Source organism: Triturus cristatus, chromosome 7 (assembly GCF_964204655.1).
Source record: "Triturus cristatus chromosome 7, aTriCri1.1, whole genome shotgun sequence".
Taxonomy (NCBI): Eukaryota; Metazoa; Chordata; class Amphibia; order Caudata; family Salamandridae; genus Triturus; species Triturus cristatus.
The window spans coordinates 1130588112-1130609023 of NC_140590.1; the positions used below are offsets into that span (position 1 = coordinate 1130588112).

The 20912-nt window shown below is 44.9% G+C and overlaps 1 protein-coding gene across 5 annotated transcripts in view; it reads left to right on the forward strand.

The window, feature by feature from the left end:
- Positions 1–20615, forward strand: part of CPLX2 (complexin 2) — a 669325-nt gene extending 648710 nt beyond the window's left edge. For all 5 annotated transcript variants that reach the window (XM_085618262.1, XM_085618260.1, XM_085618263.1 and 2 more), the window contains one exon: positions 9975–20615. In XM_085618262.1, coding sequence (XP_085474388.1) covers positions 9975–10172 — 198 coding nt within the window. In that variant the 3' untranslated portion in view covers positions 10173–20615. The remainder of the gene's footprint in view (positions 1–9974) is intronic.
- The last annotated feature ends 297 nt before the right edge of the window (positions 20616–20912 follow it).

Below are 20912 nucleotides of genomic sequence, written 5' to 3' on the forward strand. Positions count from 1 at the left end.
TGCCGCAGCTCTCCCAGAATGCACTCTTTTCCCCAGGCCCTGAGCAACAAAGCGTTGCTCCCATCAGCAGCCTTTGACAGACACAACGCTGCAAAATGGATGCAGATTTCCCCGCAGCCAGAACAATCCCCCAGCTCACAAGCAAGCTCATTAAAGCAAGCTGGGTTTTTGTTAATGTATATTTAATGCATCAGCATCCTTTTAATGCTCACTTTTCAAAAGGATTTGGGAGAGGCATTCCACGCTTTGCCTTTTTTTCCCACAGGCCTGTTGGTGGTGAATGCATTGGCACCTGTGTTCCTGCGAGCAGCGGAGTAGCTGAACCTTGATGTTCCTGCTTGAAAAGCGACGAGGGATGCTTGAAAAACAGTTTTTGTTCAGTCTCTGGATCATTTTTTTCTTTTTTTTACAAAGTTTTATATAGCGTGAACTTGACCTGAATTGGGTACCAGAGCGCTTTACATAGCACCAGTTGCATTACATGAGGACACATTCATTTTTTCGTTAGGCACGGGGAGATTAAATGATTTGCGTCATTGCCAGGACTTGAACACAGATCCCCAGGTTCAAGGTTGACCGCCCTAGCTGTTAGGCGAACTCCTCTCCCCAATTTGGCTTCCAATTGTAAGGCCTGTGGCTACAAAGGGACCACCAGTCCATAGCATAAGGGGGAGAACTGCCTATAGGCTGATGCCCATGAAAACTAGAGGTGAAATAGTAGAGAGCCCACAAATACCTATATTTACGCAGCTAGCGCCTCAAGAAAAGGGACATTTGTTCAGCCCCCCGCCCAGGTAAATTGGATTGGGCAGTTAAGATTTGTATTCTAACCCAAAGCCAGACATTTCAAAAACAGCTGCCTATTGTGATCACACAAGATGCGGGCAGTGGTCGGCATCCTCGGCGAAGCATTTACTATAATGTGCAATAGAAAGTAGGGAAGATAAAATCCCAGAATTAATCTCATACACCGCATTACAATTCGTGTAGAGATTTCACCCAAAATCGAATCAGAAACGGAGAGTAAGAATATTGTCGCCAGAGAACGTGAGCTTCTGAGCTTCAGTCATTGCAAGCAATGCTTGAAAATGTGTTTTTTTTAATGAACTGGAAATACGTAAACTTGTGAGCTCCGCGGAGAGCTGTGTGTACAAGTTTCTCGGCCTGTCCCATTACAAGGAAATGTCCAGTGATGGATATGCGTTTCAGTCTTTCCGCTATAGGGCTGGAAGGGTTCATAGCTCTTTGCGGAGGGTCTTAACATCTTTCCAGGAATTTAGACGTCCGGGTGCAGTAGGGTCTGTGTGCATGGCTCTCAGCCTTGGAGTTTCCTTGGAGATTTGGGGGAGGGGCGAGGGAGAGCTTAAAGGACTGTGCGCAGTTCCCATACTGTCGAGCTGGGAGCTGTCCAGGTGCTGAAAGAGCCGCGCGTATCGATTTTCAGACATTCCCTGCAGACAGATCTTTTGAAGAGGGGGCGTGGGACTGTCGACACAGCACCTATGTAAATTCCTTCCTTTGAGACAGTCTCTGTGGGTAAAATCTGAAAGCCTGTGGATCAACCGATTTCCTCATCAAGCCTTAACAAGAACGCAGGCTCAACAGTATTTTTAACCGCCCAAAGGCTATCATTATGTCAAATGGGCAATGTCGCTGGATTGGGCGTGATACTTCAGGGCTGTTAAATTCCACTTGTGACCTCTGCACCGTTGCCCGTGGAGACGCCTCAACTTTTCCTTGGGTGCACAACGAGACTTTCTTCCTTGAAAAGGCTGAGTTTCTTACTAAGCAAAGCAAAAAACCAATTGATACAAGGAATGGTTCATTTAATCCCGGTTAATTACTTTGTGACCACGTTCCAGTCCTTTGCTCAGTGTGACTCTACCGACAGATACTATGCATATGCAAATTAGTGTTGGCCCTTAGACAGTCGTCATTAAAGTGCCAGGCCGAGGCCACGCCCTCTGTACGGAGACACAAGCAGTGCTCGGATTTCGTTTTTCAGATGACCTAAACCTCTAGTGCTTCGATGCAGGCCACAATTGCTAGGTTCATGTGGGACCAGGGTGTGGGAGTGTGTCCCTGTGAATATTGGCCGATCCAAATAAGCACTTTGAAAAGGAGGTTGTTTGATCTACATAAGAGATTTGTAAGAAAAACTAGCAAAACTGTTCATTTTTAAAGCACCGCTGGATAACAATGTGTATCAAAGTCTTTTGATGTTTAATAAACCTTTTCTGAAAGTGGGTCTCCCTCTATACTCCTCAAATGCTTTTTTACCAAATCTGAGAAAAAGGTATATTTTTAAGCAAATTTTCCTGGTCTGAGAATGCAAAAAACAGGCTGATTTAAATCTTGGCGGACGGGTTACTCGTCACAGCAGTGACATTTATCCCGTCCGCCGAAATATAAACCCCATAAGATATAATGTGATTTATTTTTCACCGGACGGGATATCCATCACCGTTGTGACGGAGTAACCCATCTTCCAAGATCTAAATCAGGCCCGCAGAGGAAGGGATTGATGCCCCCTCCACAGAATGTGTTTACACCAATGACATTGGGAATAGTCAAGCACATTTGGGCTGGTTGTTTTGTGCATGTACATTGTTGTGCATGCTTGTGTGTGGATAGTGTGTTAGTGAGTGAGTATGAATGGTGTATTTGTCATTGATGTGTGCCTTGAAGTGATGAGCCTTTAGGAAGGAGAGGGATTAAAACAGATATTGGTGTATAAACGGCACGCGATTGAATAGTCTGTAAACTGCTACTTAGTGTGAGAAGCGTTTTTGGCGATGTTGGAAGCAGGCGGTTGGAGGCTAAAAGGTTGCTGCTGTTTTTTTTTTACATTTCTCTCTCGCTCTCTTGCACTCTCTCTTGCTCACTCTTTTATCTCTGTCTTTCGGCTCGCCCTGGCTCTCTCTCACATTCTCTCTTGCTGTCTTTTTTGCCCTCACCCTATCTTACTCCCTCGCGATGTCGCCCTCTCTCATGCATCTAGCACGCTGCACAGGACTCTGCCAACCTTAACCTTCTCCCCAACATGGCTCCCCTTCCACCAGCGGCAGCTTCCTACAGCAGTGTAGTAGGGCCCAGCTGTGCTAGAGCAGCGTTCTGCGCCACTGTAGTCCCTCGCCAGCGCTACATCACTCCAGTGCCGTTCCCTCTTCACAAGGGCTCATACCCTCCAGCATTGTCTCTCTCCTGCACCTTCTAGTCAACAGCACCCAGCACTGAATGCTGTCTCCCTTTCTCAGCCATGTGTTTTTTTTTCTCTGTACATTTCCAGGCAGGTCAACAGAACTTCTGCTATGTAGTGTTTCTTCCAGCTGGGCCCTGCCAGAGGTATGAGAGATCTCCAGCATGGGCTTTCACCCCACAGCCCCAGCCACTCCAGATTCATCTGAAATCAGGAGTCTCTTCTTTGTTTCACAGGTCCCTGTCCTGTTTTTTTTGTCATAAAACGGTCTGGCTTGTGAAGGACGGTTCTCTTTGTCCCTCCCTTCTTTCCCCAGGACAGTTAAACACAAAGTGACCCATCTGAGAGAAGAAGCAGGGAGAACAGCAACAGAGCCACACATAATGACAAGTATGGCCACCGAAGAAGAGGCGGCTTGGCTCAAAGCTCACTCTCATATGTGTTGGTCTTGACAGGAGAGTCTCCGTCTTCCAGTGGGGTGCTAGGTTATTGTTATCTTCTGGGGGAAATTTCCAGCCACTTTTGTGTTGCTGATCCTTTTCCACCTTGACAAAGCTTCTTGGCTGCTGTGCCGCAGAGCGAAACACATGTCGACTGGTGCAGGTTTTTCTGCTACAGCTACACTGATAAAATGTCTGCATTGAGGAATATTTTACCATAAGAAAAATTAAAATTGAATAATGAAATGGCAGAACCCTTTTTCATAGAAGGGTGAATAAAGAAATCGCTAACTGCAAGTTGTTAAATAGCAAAAGGTAAATGTTAAGAGTGCTTAACAAACCCCTTTATTCTCTAAAAGCTTGGAACCCTTTATCACAGTTATGGGGTGTGGCTCAGAATATCATACAGAAAATATAATCTAATATAAATACCATGTCCTAAATATTGTGTACGAAAATATCATGCCTTTGGGTCTAAATTTTCTGTTTTTAACTCTTTTAGTGTGTTATTTCGCAGACAGTATTTAGGGCCTGATATTATGTCAGGATATGATCTATAGTGGGTCTTTGGGTCGCACCATGCTCTTCCGGGGGAGTCTTTCGGTAGTTCTAGACACTCCCACAGTAAGTACTTGGTTAGTGCCACACAGTGCTGGAGTACCACACTGCTGTAAGACTTGAAAGAGGTCAGGTGGTGGGCAATTGAAATTAAGGTTGGACCTCACCCATCAGATCAAATCCAGTGTCTGCATCGCCTCTGATGGGCAGGGCGCACTGCCTTATTGTGGGTATCAGGAGATCGTATTAGCCTCCATCTGTTCGTGGGGTTGATTTTCACATTTTGGGCCCTTGAAACCGAAATGACTTGGTCCTAGACCCGTCTTGTTTTTGCAACAGAGCCTGCTGCTGATGTCACCAACTCTTAGGAGCTTGGCATCGACCCTGACGCCATTTTAGTTCAGTGAGAACTTGTTTTAGATGGGACAGCTGAGAAGTTAGGAATCCCAGAGGTGGGTCTCAGCTCTTGGACAAGGAGACTTGTGGTCCCTGGTAGAATGACTTTATGCCTCCCAGATCCTACCTCCCTCTCTTTAGTTACAGGGCCTTTTTTTTTATGCCATTTGTTGCAATTGGGTTCTGTCTTGCTGTTTAATATTTTTATTGAGTTTAACGTATTATAGACATATAAATCCAAAGAACACCATATACGCAATGACAAAAGCAAAACAAAGAGTGATTAAGAACCCTCGGAATACAGGGGTCCATGAAAGTAAAAGGTACAAATTCAATATCAAGTAAAAGGCTTATAACAAGGAGAAGTTTAGGGGGAGTAAGGCAACAAGGTAGGATATGGAGGGTGGGGGTGGGGAGATGGGAGATGGGAGAAAATATGGCGAAAAGATGTGGTCCATTAGCACAAAGGAAGGCAGGCCCGGGTTACAGAAATCCCTAACTTGGAGAAGGCTTGAATGTCCAGTCCAGTCTGACCCCGCTCCTCCACACCACACACACACAGATAGATGTCGTTGTTGGTACTTAGAGGAACAGAGCATGTAGAAGCAAGAAGTGCCCCACCCCAGGGGCATGGTGATGAGTCTGCCTTCCTCTGTATCCGCGGGTATGCAGACATATAGGCAGACAGGTCCCCACAGAAACATTTGTGGTGTTGTCTTAGACAATTGCCTGCAGTGTCCTGAATGGAGCACACTGGCTGTGGTTGTTAGCAGCTAGCCAAGCTTCTCTGGCTTTTCACACACACCGCCATGACACGTCCATAGCTGTCAAGACTTTCCGAGGAACCAGCCAGTCCAGTAACATGCAGCCTTTTCGCTTTAACGTTCATATGCTTTCGGTATTGCGCAGCCAACATCAACACTTCCCTTTAAAGACCCTTTAGGTTCTATGACGTAGGGTGACCAGGCGTCCCGGATTTGCTAGGACGGTCCCGTTTTTCATCAGCTGTCCGGGCAGATTTCGAGGAATTTAGCTCATGTCCCGGTTTTTGGAGAGGGTCGACTAAAAACGGGGGGAGGTGTGTTTTTTTATGTTTTACAAAGCAGGGATAGTTAGCAGTTGTTCCAAGAAAGCAATTTCATTCACAGGCAAGCTACTGGGTTTAAAAATAGCATAGTATGTATGTTCTTACTGCCTGTTTAGTAATTCTCTGCTGAGGAGCGCTGTCATTCTGTGCGCTCAAAATTATAGTCCTTCTTCTATTTTTGTGAATTGTCCCGGTTTTTTGCTTTAAAATTCTGGTCACCCTCATAACCCTCAGTTTACCTTCGTTCCCAGTCAAGGGAAAGGAACGGCGGGAGGAAGGGGGCGCTATCAGAGATCTGTAATAAGCCGGTTATCGCGGCCCGGACCTCCCCGCGCCGCCTGCATGTGCTTATTGATCTGAAGGTATCATCTTTAATCTGAGGGAGCGCGCGCCGTTCGCCGCCCGCCTCGGAGATATCTTGCGCTCTCGGCAAGCCTGACAAAGAGGATGAGTCACTCCAGATCTTAGCAATAACCTTCCCTTCCTTTCAAAGCAGAGAGTGTCATTTTATGATGTTACCTTTTCATTGTGGAAGGATTGAATGAAAAGTGAAATGAGATGGTAATTCGTAAAATTTAGGACACTCTGAGATTAGCAAATACAACCCGTCACTTTGAAAAACAGAGGCTGGGCAGATGTGCCATGTGCAATAAAGTGCCTTTACCTTCTTCATCATGACGGGCTATGGTTGAGGGCCCTGGATAGCAAGGCTAAGATCTGCTGGAAGGGGTACCCACCTGTGCAGGTGCAGGGTGGGTCTTATCTTTACACCTTGCCGTCCTGGGGTGACTCTTTGTTCAGCTCTAGGCAGTTCCAGTCAGATGTTTCAACTGTCTCTAGACACTCCCTGGTTAGACACTTGGTTAGTTCCACATAATAATGGAGTGGGTCTTTGGGTCGCTCCATGCCTTTCCTGGGAGTCTGTTGTTAATTCTAGACACTCCCACGGTCAGCAGGGCCGGCTTTAGGGCAGTGCGACCGGTGTGGCCACACTGGCGCTAACCTGTGGAGGGGGCACTGACTTCGGGGGGGTGCTATGTTAAGCATTAATTTATGATTAGAGAGGTGAGGGGCACTTTTGCTTGGCGGTAGTGAGAGAATCCAAGGAGGAGGTCATGGGGTGTGGGGGTGCCAAAAATTGTCGCACTGGGCGCCACCAGAGCTAAAGCCGACCCTGACGGTAAGCACTTGGTTAGCACCACAAAGTCTTGGAGTGGGTGTTTGGGTCACGCCATGCCCTTCTGGGGGAGTCTTTAATTGATTCAAGACTCACCCACTGTAAGTACTTGGTTACTGCCATGCAGTGCTGGAGTGGGTACTTGGGTCGCTCCATGCCCTTCCTGGGGAGTCTTTCGTTAAGTATTGACACTCCCAGGGTAAGCACTTGGTTAGCGCCACACAGTGCTGGAGTGGGTCCTTGGTTAGGTTTACGCATTCTGAATATGGGTCACTGGTTATCTTGTGATACATTGTGAATGCTCTGTTATTGCCTGTCGGTTACAGGGTAACAACTTTGTTAGTTTTCTGCAGATACATTGTGAATGCTCTGTTATTGTCTGTTGGTTACGGGGTAAATACTTGGTTAGTTTTGTGCAGATACATTGTGAATGCTCCATTATTGTCTGTTGGTTACGGGATAAATACTTGGTTAGTTTGATTGGGAATGCTCCGTTAATACCTGTCGGTTAAGGGGGAAATACTCATTTAGTTTTGTGCAGACACATTGTGAATGCTCCGTTATTGCCTCTCGGTTACATTGTAAATTCTTGGGGGCCGATTCACAGAACTAATCTGAGATAGAATCCTAAACTTACTACTTTTGGTATTCACAGAAGGCATTTAGTAGTAGTAAAGTTAGGACTCCTAACTTTACTACTACTTAACTGAGATAAAATCATAAACCTACTACTTTTGGTATTCACAGAAGGCATTTAGTAGTGGTAAAGTTAGGGCTCCTAATTTTACCACTACTAAACTGAGATAAAATCGTAAACCTACTACTTTTGGTATTCACAGAAGGCATTTAGTAGTAGTAAAGTTAGGACTCCTGACTTTCCTACTACTAAATGCCTTTTGTGAATACCGAAAGCCGTAAAGTTAGTATTTTGTCTCAGTTTAGTAGTAGTAAAGTTAGGAGTCCTAACTTTACTACTACTGAATGCCTTCTGTGAATACCAAAAGTAGTAAGTTTAGGATTTTATCTCAGATTAGTTCTGTGAATCAACCCCTTGGTTATTTTCATGCAGATACATTGCGAGCCCATAATAATTCTCATGTGTTTACAGGGTGCATCATAGTCTAGTTTCATGCATTAACACTGGGAATCCGTGGTTAATATTACCATGCAATAACATTGGGAGTTATGTGTTACTTAGCTGCATTGGCACTCTGAATCACTTCCTATACAGTTCCTAATTGATGCCTTAGTAAAAATGGATCCAGCCAGTGAAATGTCAGGAAACTAAGCAGTAACTTTTTAAGCCTTATTTTCTAGTCTTTGTCTGGCCCACTGCTACAAGGGAAACACCCATTAGTCCCACCTTTCTTAAAATGCACAGTGGCTGCTACTGAATTCCCAAATACAAGTGCCAGTGAAATGGATTCTGCATCAAACGCTCGGGTCTTGATGGCTTGTGAAAGCTATATTTGCTGTAATATTTCGTGCATTAATAACTTTCTCGAGCATGGACTCCCCGTTAATTTTCTGCACTAAATGTTTTTGCCTATCTGTGAAATCACGAACATTTGTAACCGCGAGCAATTTCTCTTTCAATTGCTTACATAGCGATTAACAATTTAGCTTTACTATTTTTAATTAACACGAAACTGATAGGAAACTTTTTTAAGCTTATATTCTAAAGGAAAGCTCCTCAGCATGTATTTCAAAGGGGTTTGATAGAATGCATAGGAAATACATAGGCCGATAAACCTAGGGGAAGGAATAGGACTCTGCCACTTTAAAGGAGAGAGGCTCCTCCAGAGTCCCACAATGCACTGTCATTCCAGTCCTTTCAAAGCTAGTATCATAGAGTTCTATGCTCAGGGTGTGGGTTATGCTGTTCTGCTGTGGATCGAGTTATCGGTTGACTCCATGTGGTTCTGCCGTGACTTCAAGGCTCTTTAAATGTGATCCCACATTAAATATGTTCTTAGTTTTGTCCAGTTAGAGGTTGGATCACTCAATGCAATTCTAGTTTCAGTTCCTGACTAGTATTATTCAATTCCATTCTGAGTATGCAGTAGTTCTCGTCAGTTCTAGACCGTGTTATTCGTTGCTCTACGTAATTCTACTTTGAGTTCAGGAATCATTCCAAGGAGTTATTAATTTGTTCCATGCAGGGCTTGGTTGAGTGTATGGCTAGCTGCATGCAGGCAGTGTTGAGTGCTGAGTGTAGATCTCGCTATATGTTGTCTAGGATGGGTGCATGGGTTGCACTATGCGATTCTGGTTAGCCCTAACGAGCTCTAAGCTGAAGCACTGGATGACTCTGTATAGTTCTAGCTTGAGTTATTGGTTAGTCCCATAGGCTTCTACTTTGAGTTCCTGGCTAGCTTAATGTAGGTCATGTTGAGTGCGTCATTAGTAACATCCAATTCTATGTCGAATGTATGGATCGATCCGTGCACATGTAGTTTGGGTCAGGGCTTAATTTTGAGCCCATAAATTCAGGTGGGGCCCACCAACACTCATTTGTGGTTGCTATCACTTATTATTCCTCATCAGACTTTGAACCAAAGCAATGGAGAGAAAAAACACAAAATGGGGCAATTAAGGTGGAAGAGAAAGACAGGCAAAAGGTGTAAAAGAAAGAAAGCAGGGATGGAAAATAACCTGGAAATACGAGATAAAGGGGCAGTGAGCATCTGGTCGTGGATGGAAGAGGCATGAGGTGCAATCAAGACTACACAGCCTTGGTATTTGGTACCCTGACCTTCGAAAGCACCATTCGCGGGCCTCTGTGCAAAACCTTGGGCCCTAGCACTTATTATTTAGCAATGAAGTACGGGTTTGAGTGCCTTACATCCTTCGGGCAGCTGCAAGTTAAGTGTTTGGTTACTTCCAATCAGTTTAGGTCCAATCATTGCTTTGAGCTGTATAGTCCTAGGCTGAGTGTGTCTTTAGCTCCTTGCAATAGTAGGTTGCAGGCACGACTTTCTACCTAAGTTCCCCAGGTTATTACCTAGATAGCTCCTGACACTTTCAGGTTAGTTTGAGTTAATGGCTAGAGTGAGGAATTCACCACATGTATCATTACACTGTCCTCACTTTGTTTCTCTCTCATCCTTGCTGCAGTACGGTCTGAAGAAGAAGGAGGAGAAGGAGGCGGAGGAGAAAGCTGCCATGGAGCAGGCATGCGAAGGCAGTCTCACGCGCCCCAAGAAAGCTATCCCAGCGGGCTGCGGCGACGAGGACGATGAAGAGGAGGAAAGTATCCTGGACACCGTGCTCAAGTACCTGCCAGGACCTCTGCAGGACATGTTCAAGAAGTAATGATGGCACGGTGTCAGACCCACCTGTTTGTTCTCCCACAACACGCAGGGAAGCCATACCCAATCTATGGAATCCCTCAGACTTTGGCAAAAACCCATGATCTACCTTTTTTAAGTTGCTGTTTCTTTGAATGAGGACTCCAAAAGTCTTTGCCGCCACCTCTGCAACTGTCGAGAACAGTTTGAAGGACACGCTTCACTGTTATATCCGGTGCCTGTTTCTACATTTTTATCTCTGCTCAGCAAATGAAAAGGCACAAATCTGTTCAGATGACCTAAAAATTGTGTAAGTCTGTCCCCAGCCTGGGCTGCTTTTTTACAAGGGCTGAATATTTTTTTGTTTCTTGAACACTGCCAGCACATCTCTTTCAGAAACAAGACAGAGTCAGCATTAGTTTCATATTTTCTTTTACTGCAGACAAAATCTATGTGTCCTTCCCCCACCACGTAAGCGCGCACACATACATACATGCATATGAAATTTCTCAAAACTCTGTACACGGTTGTTACTTCTAGGCTCAACGATACCGAACAGGCTTCAGCTGAGCATCTTATGATGAGTAATCCCACTTCTGACACCAAACGCTGCTTTCCCTAAATAGTCATCTTCTCTCACCAAAAATAAGTGAACGGTGCCCAGTTAGGAGCCACCCTGTTCAGTGGTAATTTTGAATCAAAACCCAAAAGCCTTTATTTGGCAACAAAAAAATCACATAAAGAGAACAAAAGTTATTAAGTTACTAGGGTCACTGGAAAATCCACACTTCCTGAGGGACCCTTGATAGGTAGAAGTTCCACTCATTGGGTGGCATCTTTACTCACTGGCAGCCTTTACAATCCCAGTAGACGTAAATAGAGCATTACTCACTGCATTCTCTGTGAACCAGATGACTGCAGTGGATTTTGCTTGCTGAGCCCCTTCCTAACAGAATCATCTGTACTAGAGTCGAAGTGTGCTCTCAGTGACAGCCTCATTAACTCTTGGACAAAACTGGATTCTATCTCACTAAAAGTCTTGGTCCCACTACAGACTGAAATGCTGTGTCGCTCGGTGACAACCGTGCTAACCTATACACTAAACTGTATTCTCACTCACTAATAGCCTTGCTAACCAATACACTACATTGGAGTCTTACTCACTGACAAGCTTGTAAATCACTGGCATTCTTACTAACCCCATAAACACAAGTGTAGTCTGATTCATTGATAGGCTTGCTAACCGCCTTACACTTCAGTGGAGCTACTCTCACCCACATCTTTGCTTAGCTTAACACATAGACAATAATGTGTAACATTTCTCCCTACCAGCCTTGGTTAACCAGAGCACTTTACTTGAATCTCCTTCATAGGTAAACTTGCTTGCCTCAAATTATTAGTCTTATCTTGCTATGTAGGTTCTGAGTATGCCTTTTCATTTGTGTCAAAGGGCCAACTATCTTGAAATACTTCTCTTGTGGAAACTCTTTTAGGAAGTTGATTCCACCACCTCGTCTCCCACATAGCAGCAACATACACCACGTATGGTGGGTGTAAGAATTAGGGTCTCTCTGCCACCCTCTCTCTGTAGGGGCAGTTTCACCCCAGACATCCATCTTAGATAGATGTTGTTCTGTGTGCCTCTTTCTATGAAGCTGTGATGTGGGGCTGTCAGGTCACATTTAGTGGTGTGCATGAGATGACCATTCCCTGTGGCTTAGCAGGCCTCCTCGCCAATAATCACCCTTCCATATGTTGACCGGTGGACAGTGAGGGACCTTGTTTCTGTTTGTCTCTCCAGGAGGGGCCTCCACTAGCTTCCTCTGAGAAACTGCACATTAGCAAGGACTCAACGCCTTACTTATGCTGGTTTCTCATGACTACAGGTGAGATTGGAAATTACTTTAACCCATAAAAACCTACTGGACCTGTCTCCATTCTCCACGGGTGACTCTATTAGTATTTACTAATTGCAACGCCAAAAGAAAACACTTCTATTTTCTTTCTCAAAGACAAATGTGCTATTTGATGAATCTCCCAGCACTCAGAAGACAAGACCATATACAAAGGTATTACTGTTGCCCCACCTCATCTGTAGGTAGCCTTTCATCTTTCACTCCCCGTACCTTGCATCCCTGTACAGACGTCCCTAACTATCCAGTGCTTCTGACTGCCTCATACTGTGACCTCAAACAAAAAGACAGAAATACCTATGTCGTGGTGCACACCAGCCAAGTCTGTCTAAGCAGGAGACTAGGCTGTGGTCTTCGAAAGGGACATTTATGGTCCTTCATAGACTTCATCCCAGAACCAAAGCTTACTCATTCTGTGTGGACATGTCTATTACACTGCCACAAATAAATGCATCCATAATTTGAATCAACAGAGACAGCTGTAAACTACACAGTTCTAAGGCAATATTATATTTATGGTGACTTTGTTAGACAAGACAAGCTAGTTCTCAATAATATCCAACAAGCACATACATGGCTTCCCCTTTAGGGGTTTCTTTACTGCTGTGAAGTTGAGTGCTTTGACGCCAAGGAAGCTCAAACGGTCACAAACCATTAACCCAGTAATACAAATATCTATTTTGTAAGCATCATTGTTGCTCTGAGGTCATGTCAACGACAGCACGCTGATAAACCACAAGTAGAGCAAAACGGGAAACAACAAATACCACAACCGCCGAGCAATGCATTGCCTTTGCAACTAGGAGAAACAACGAATACATCTGAACCACGCATTCCATTTACAACGCAAGTCGTTACAACGACATGCGTTAAGTAAAGCGTTGTTGGACTTTAAAGTCCAACGCTTTCCCTACTGTTGCTGGAACTGGAGTTGGAATAGTAAATTATACTATTCCTAGGTGCAGCGTGCCTCTAAGGCAAGTCATTGTAATGACTTGCGTTGTAAATGGGATGCGTGGGTCAGACACATTCGTTGCTCCGCCCGCGTTGTTAAGAAACACTTGGGAAAGAAAAGCGTGGTTATGTCATACAACCAAGCAAAACATATGAAATAGGTGAATAACATTAAAAGACATCTTTCTGTGCCCAGCAGAGCCACGTGTAATGTGGATGTTGGCACTGCTTTGCTTGAAGCAAAGAAGGGTACATTTCTTTGTGAACACCGACACTCCCACATTGCTGACACTCCCACATCTGCTGTCTACGTTTCGATTCTGGAGCCAAAACTCATGGCATAGGAGACAGAAGAGTCACGAGCACAGGAAACCCACACTTCAAAATCATATATTATTTGCATTACTAGCTTGTGGTTAACATAGTTGCATGTAGCGGCATGTTACCAATGCCATCTATACGCCAACCTCCCATGGGCCACATCTGTTTGCAACTTAAACATTTAAACTTCACACATTCCTCCCATGGCCTTTCTTGGAAGGCTTTGACACAGGACCAAAGTTCAGGAAAAGTAATCGCCTTTTGCACCCCTGCCAACTCCAGATGGCGATTGTCTAAAAGACTGCCAGGCTGGCTACCAGTGTGCATTGGAAAGGGGCCCAGTGACTAAGTGCTTCTTGTTGTGCAATTGAAGCTGTGAGTCAGAGCAACAGAGCTACCATCTATCCAGGGCCTGCACATTTCCACAATCATTCCAAGGGCCTTGGCAAGATGATGATGGTTTATCTGCATAACTTCAAATCAGCACTTGTTTGTATGAGGTTTTTTTAAAGACCGGAAGTTGACGGAAAGCAAAGGCTGCTCCACTGCCCATTGATATTTCTGAAGCAGGTGCCACTCCAATGGTTCTGCAGACCACCCTAACCAGTCGCAATAGAGATGGCAGCGTCCCTGAGGTGCAGCCTGGTGAACTGATATTGAACAGATAGACATGAGTCGGGGCAGATGACGTCATCAAAAATATCCAACAAAATGCCGGCACCCGGCAAGCCATGGAAGCGTCAAGCGACTGGCGAGGAGGAAAGACTGTTTTTTAAGATGGCTTCCCGGGGGACTGACAGAAAGAAACCGGAAGCAGTCCGCTTGTTTTATTCTCTACACATTCCGATTCTGCGCCTAACTGGCAAACCAAACAAGAAAAAGATTTTGTAAGAAAAAAAAAGATGCTGTTCAGTCCAACATGCTGGTCCAGGGACCAAAAACCACATGAGTTAAACAGGAGGACCGATAGTATCAGCCAGAATAGTCTCTATTGTACATACCGATGACTGTAAAGCTGATTGCATGCTTGCTGTATACTTCAAAAAAAGATGTTTATATTATGAGTTGTTGCGGAAGTTGCTAGAGCGGTCCTTCATGTAAATATAATGACCACACAAGGCCCCACCAGAGCTTTCATACACTGAATGATGTTCACAAACCCCATATCCTGTGTCCTCTTGTGCCACATTGGAACAGCAGAGTTGCTTGCTTACAAATCCACCCCCTCCATCTGTTGCATTGTATTCACTTTAATCATGTATAGACTTTTCTAAGGGTTGAGGGGTGGAATATATGTTTGCAAACCTTTTGTTCACTCGCATGTCATTTTGAAGGCCAAAACCTTTGGTGACCATTTGTCTGCTTGTTTGTTGCACTCTGAGGTTCTGTGTGCTCTTGTTCCCTATTGAACCAAAGTAATGTTGTTTCTCTGTGGCTAGGAGCCTTGTGCCATCCAATATCTAGTTGTGGTTGCCCCATGCTGCCATAAGATACACAGAGGGGGTGGCCGATGAAAGAAATCTCAGGTATTGGTTTGCAATATTTTTCTACCATTATGCACATGAGCTAGTTGCTTGTGTTAGTGTGAAGGGAAATGTCTGTCTTTTCCAGGCTATACAACAGAGTTCAACTGGTTATCTTACTGCCAGTGGTGTGAGCTCATACTGCTCATACTGCGCACACAACCACTCACTTAAACACAAGCACAAAGGTCCTCGTGCGGATATGTAGAGCCCAGCAAAGAAATATTGTGTAATTTGCACATGCTAGTCAGTTACAAGGCCGGACTGGCCATAGCGGGCACTGGCCGTTTTCCTGGTGGGCCAGAAGGGAGGGGGCCGGTTTTGGACCTGTGGCCCGCGGCCCCCTGTAACACAAAGCGGGAGCGGTGCTTCTCACAAGCACTCCCCACCCGGCGTTCCTGAGGCCGGTCGAGCACATTGCCAGGGCTGGTTGCTGTTCCCAGTCTAGCGTGATCAGTTAACACACATTGGCCGATTTACAAACACAAAGACCTGTTCCCATACATACAGGCAACTTACGTGCACATCCGGGCACAATAATCCATATAGAAAGGCACACGAAAGCACACAAGCATGCACACAAGCATAGCCAGGAAGAGTTAGCAGAAGTTGATTGGCTGCCTGTGAATAATATGGAAGCCATGCTAGCCTTCACGAGTCCTAGCACTGGCTTTCTTTCTATGATTTAAGTCAAATGCCTCAAATCACATTCCAGGTGACTGAATCTGTGAGCAGAACCTTCAGAATGAAACATCATGATGGTTGACATTTAGACGAGATGGCAAAATCACCAGGTCTTTCCAGTTGCATGTTGTTTTCTGCTGTGTCCGGTGTTTCTATGGCGGTTGTCCAGCAGGTTGTGTGAACAAAGAAGCACTTCGAGGCACCAAGATGATCTCTTTGTTGGAAATTCTGTTAGAAAGAGCGCACCTGGTGAAAACGGAGTCTATCGACTTTATGCCATTTTTGTTGCTTCCAAGAGCTCAGTCCTGCGGTTGATTTTAATGATGTCTTTCATGAATGATGATTTGCAATTGCTTTCAGATGAAAGGTATTAAAAACCACGAAGAGCACACACATTGTTTTCGTTTCCTCAGAAATCTACCTGACTGTATGGACGTTAAATCAAGGCCCTGTCTGTGCTTCAACTTATCTGCAGTGGTTGAATCGATAAAGCACTTTGGAACCTTGTAAGAAGCGTTCTATAAATGCAGCTGCAAAGCAAATATTATTTTAAGCACAAGTAAGAAACAGCACACATTGTGCTGCATTCATAACATGCTCCAAATTCTATCCTTTTCAAAATGCTCTTCTTTTACTCACAGGCAACAGCTTTTTGGCATCATGGTCGCTGTGCTTTGTGTTTAGCTAGTGTGTTTTATGGAATCGTCTGCCCTGTCCCGTCTCTCATCTCCAAGTGATGCTCTCGGTTCTTTGCTGATTTTTCCCTACAAAGGGGCAGATTTACAATCCCCTTGTGACACTTTTGCGCCGCCGTTGCGTCACTTGTGTGACGCAGCGGCGGCGTATAAAATGTGGCCAACTTACAAAGCAACGCATTTAGGGAGATGCGTCACTTTGTAAAGCCCTGCATCACATTGTAGCTGCATCAGGTATAATGTCTGCAGGGTGGGCAGTCCCACGCAGGAAAGTCTCGTAAAAGTGACGCAGTGAAATCTACAAGATTTCACTGCACCACTTCTAGGACGCCACTGCGTCAAAATGTTACGCCTGCGTGAAGCAGGCGTAAGGAGTAATGCAGTGTAGTGAGAATAGGCCTCAACATGCATTGCTAGAGTTGCGTCATGCTTGCGACACAATTCCAGCAATCCGTGACTTTTGCGCCAACAGATGCATCCGAATTCGGATGCATCTGTCAATCCTATTCTAAATACGGCGCATCCATGGTGGTGCAAGGGTTTCACAGGCTGGCGCATGGACACTGACGCATCTCTACAGATGCGTCCGTTGCCCCAGAATGTTCTGGAAGCTCCCGCCAGGCTCCGTCTGCTTTTTTTCCTTTGCGCCTCACATCTTTGCTCTCAGCCACGGATTCGAGTCGGATCAGCCCCCTCTGTGTATTTTTTAAAACCACTAAAGCCATAAAAGTCTGGGGTCAATACATGAAAAAAGCATGTGGTGGTGGAGAGTGACGTGAAGAATTGGTCAAGATTCGGACTCCAGCCATGGTGTCATTCTATCATCCGGTCCTTGTGCGTCTTGAGTGGTTGTTACCTGTGTCTGTGGCTAGGGTGTGTTCCAGTGATTAGCCACGCGGGTATGTTTGTTTGTATGTTTGAGGATGTCATGTATGCTTCCCTCAGTAACAGGGAACGCTCTCCGAGTGTGCACTCAGCTCAACTCTTTACTTCCGTGAATACTCCTTGTCCACGAGGAGCAAGATAGTCACCATGACGTACTGGAGAGGCACCAGTAGGGTTGGGAGGAAGTTGAGGGGGGTATGAGTGGGGTAAAAACAAAGGTGTAAATTGGTCTGTGAGACAAAGAGGGAGGGGGCTTGAAGTTCCAGGAGAAATTATGTTGGGTGGAAAGTGCAGTGGGTCAGAGGACAGAGACCATTGATGTAAGGGAGTGCTGTTGTGTGGCGGGAGACAAAGTGTGAACAACGGAAAGACACCAGTATCAATGTAGGAGAAGTTTGGGGTTTGGTGATGAAGGTTTTTAAAAAGATGAAGACTCTGGTGGTGGTGAGGGAACACTGAAGTGGCTGTAAAGCGAGGGCACTGGAATTACACCAGCAATTTTGGGGAAACGTTGGAGCTCAGGAATGGGGCAAAGAGGAGCCTTTGGGAAAAGACCAGTAGCTGGAGTTTGTGGGCTTTAAGGGAGCTCAAATCATAACCTGACAGAATAGAAGATGGTGGTCCAGAGCAGGTCATTCACCTGGAGCTAGGCTGAGGTCATCTGCAGGGCATGTACCTCAGTGTGCCAATCAGTACGTTGATCGTGGCAGCGGGGAGGAGATCAAAGCATCTCTCGTTAAAGGCTTTTCTTCCAGAGTCTGCGGGTTGTAGGAAGCACCTAGCAGTGATATTTCATGTTCCTTTTAGTGATCCAGGATCCATGCGGTCATGTATTAGATCATGGGAGGTGATGTGAAGGTTGGTACCACATAATCTGTAACAGAGTGTCACCACCATCAATTAAGATCAGCATTCAATCAGTCATGTTACTTGAAAAGATGTATCTTTAATACATATCCAGCTCAATACATCAATTAAAATAATGCAATGTATCAAAAACTACAATTTCCAAGCGTGAAAATTTTAAAAGTTATAAAAAACAAAACTGTCTTTAAAGGGTCATCCAGTTAAAACTTTAAATCATGTCACCCCATTTAATCTTACGTTATGAACGATAACGTTTTCAGAATGTCTCTTTGATGACCTCTGATTGGGTTGGAAAACCTGCTGTGACAACATTAGCTAGTCGGCCTTTTTAATCTAGGGTTATGATTCATGATTGATGGGAGACCCATACCTAAGCTCTTTTCTCTGACTTCCATGTTAGCTGTCCTAAAGCTTTACAAAGGGTTGTGTTGTTAACTAGAAGGCCTTTTTTTTCTAATGCCCATGTGAAACTTTAATTGGCCAATGGTAACCCAAGGACATTGCAACTCCAGCAATAGCTCGATAACTGTCTCAGCTACAGCGAATAGAAGAGGAGTGTATGACGAAGCACAAGATTAATCGATAATACGCCATCTGTGCCATCATTTTCTTCACAAACCAGTTGGGCCTAATGGGTGCCGCACAGCTCAGCAGCAGCCTAGAGCTCTGAGAGCGAGCAGCATATTTGACGCCCTAGCTTCATAGGGTCATAGAACATTCATGGTTAAAAATCTGAAGATGCTCTGGTCTTCTGCCGTTACGCCTGATCAAACATGGTCGAAGTAACTGGAAGGTGAAGTTCAGTGCCTGCTCAGGCCTTCTCAGAGGAGACAGGGATGAGGATTTTCTGTTTTCCAGTTCACCTTCCAAGAGGCTCTCCATCCTTCTTGGAATTTATTTCATAAGAAAGTGGCATGTACCACCACTGGACACCTCTGGCTAGCATATGTGCACTCATCAATGTGAACGAAAGCCTGCCTAGCGAGGTTTCACAAGTGATGGGGTACATTATTTCTGGAGGGTGGAATTCAAGTGCAACAGTCCCTGCATTAAATAGCACCACGAGGATGCTGAAAATGGGAATTGCCTGTTTCGACGCATCCAGAAAACGCCCCTCACCCTTAGGGCCAGTACATAGGCAGGTGTCATGCCTCAAAGCATAGAGAGTGGTGGGGGTGAGAACACACCGGAACAGAGAGTGAGAAAAGATGGTGGACTGCACTCTGATGGAAAGGAAGGGTGGGCTTTGTTGCAACTAAAAGGGCTTTCAGAATACCAGTTAGTGTGTGAGCGTGCGCATGCATGTGCACTCAGTGGGCGTGTCTGTTTCTTTCTATGTCTGCATGTGTATTTGTGTACAAAAGTGGTTGCAAGTGTACTTTACTGTGAGAATCAACATGTTTCATGCCTGATGCGAACTCCACAAAGTAGTGAGAATGGCTGCGCTGGGAAAGTTATATTACACCTGGACCACTTTCTGAAAAAACAGTATTTTCATCGATTTTTTTTTTTTTAACTCAAATTGATTTGCCTGAGGAGAGGTGGAAAACAAGATATTGTTGCATAGAGTGTGTTTCTAAGACAGGGTTGTTCAGTATTGGCCAATAACCTCTGACAATTTAAATTAATTATATTGGGATGTAAGTTCATTTATCTTGTGTGGATGCCCTGAAGTTCTGACATGAATCCGGTACCCGGGGCTACGTTTAGCTTATTATATACTGCAGGCTGTACAATGGACCCTACATTCGGCTTTACAACCTGTGAATGCATTGGGCCATGCAAAGTTACATGCATTGGGTTATATAATGTTATTTTTACCGTTGTATATAAGTTTATATGCGTTGAGCAAAACAAGATTATATTATATGCGTTTTTTATAGGTCGATATACATTAAGATTAGCAGGGTGACATTCACTCACCCATATATAGACTTCGTGATATGCACTGGGGTGTCCATTGAATAAGTGGTAGGCCTTGAACTCTCCTAGACCTACTTGTCTGTTGTTTATCATTGTTATAGCACCCACCTTTGGCCATGGTTTCATGGCGCACATTAAACCAAAATATAGATTCTGAATTATTAGTCAACTCAACGTGGACCAAGAAAAAGTCTCCTTGAGATGTCCGTCTACACTGTTGCCCAGATGTTAGCAAGCCATAGGCACTATTCAAGGACACGAGTGGCTGTCTCACCCCAGAAGAGCAGCGCCATGTTGGAGTGGAGTCTGCAGCTTTAGAGGCCGGAGCGGTGGCTGCTGCCACGAGTAGTTTCCTGGTGGCCATTCGCTTTAACAAAAGTCCCTCATCTATTTTGCCAGCGTCCAGCCTGTGAGTAGGAAAAGCCGTTGGCATAGGGGAATAAAATTCTAGCACATACTTACAGGGGCGTTCTGGAGATTCCAGGTTGTGGTGACCATCCTCGCAACTCGTTTTTCGATCTAAGAAAATAAACGCATTTCTCAGTTGTCTTGTGTTTGCAATCATTACTTGTCCAAGTGCTCCAACGTCTGGAAAAAACCACTTGGAAACGTTGTGTACATGTAACTGGACTGCGCATGTGTGAGTGAGCAAGTGCAGACACTTTTAATTGTACAAAATAAAGGCCTTTGGTTTCCTGATGTTTGTAAGTCTGTGACTAAATGAATTTAATATCAAAATGAGGCCATGACAATATGGAAAGATCTGCTCCAAACACTTTGCTGCTGACTCACCGAGGCATTAGGAGTACTATTTGACGTGCTCCTTAATGCTTCATGAAGCGACCCCCACATGAGCAATATAGTTGTATACTTCAGCGCCACACACGCGCGCACGCACATGCACACACTCTCTCTCTGTGGTTGCGTTATTTCACTATCAGAAGGTCTCTATTACGCACAGCTACAGTTTGTGCATTTAGGTATTGTTTCCTTTACACCC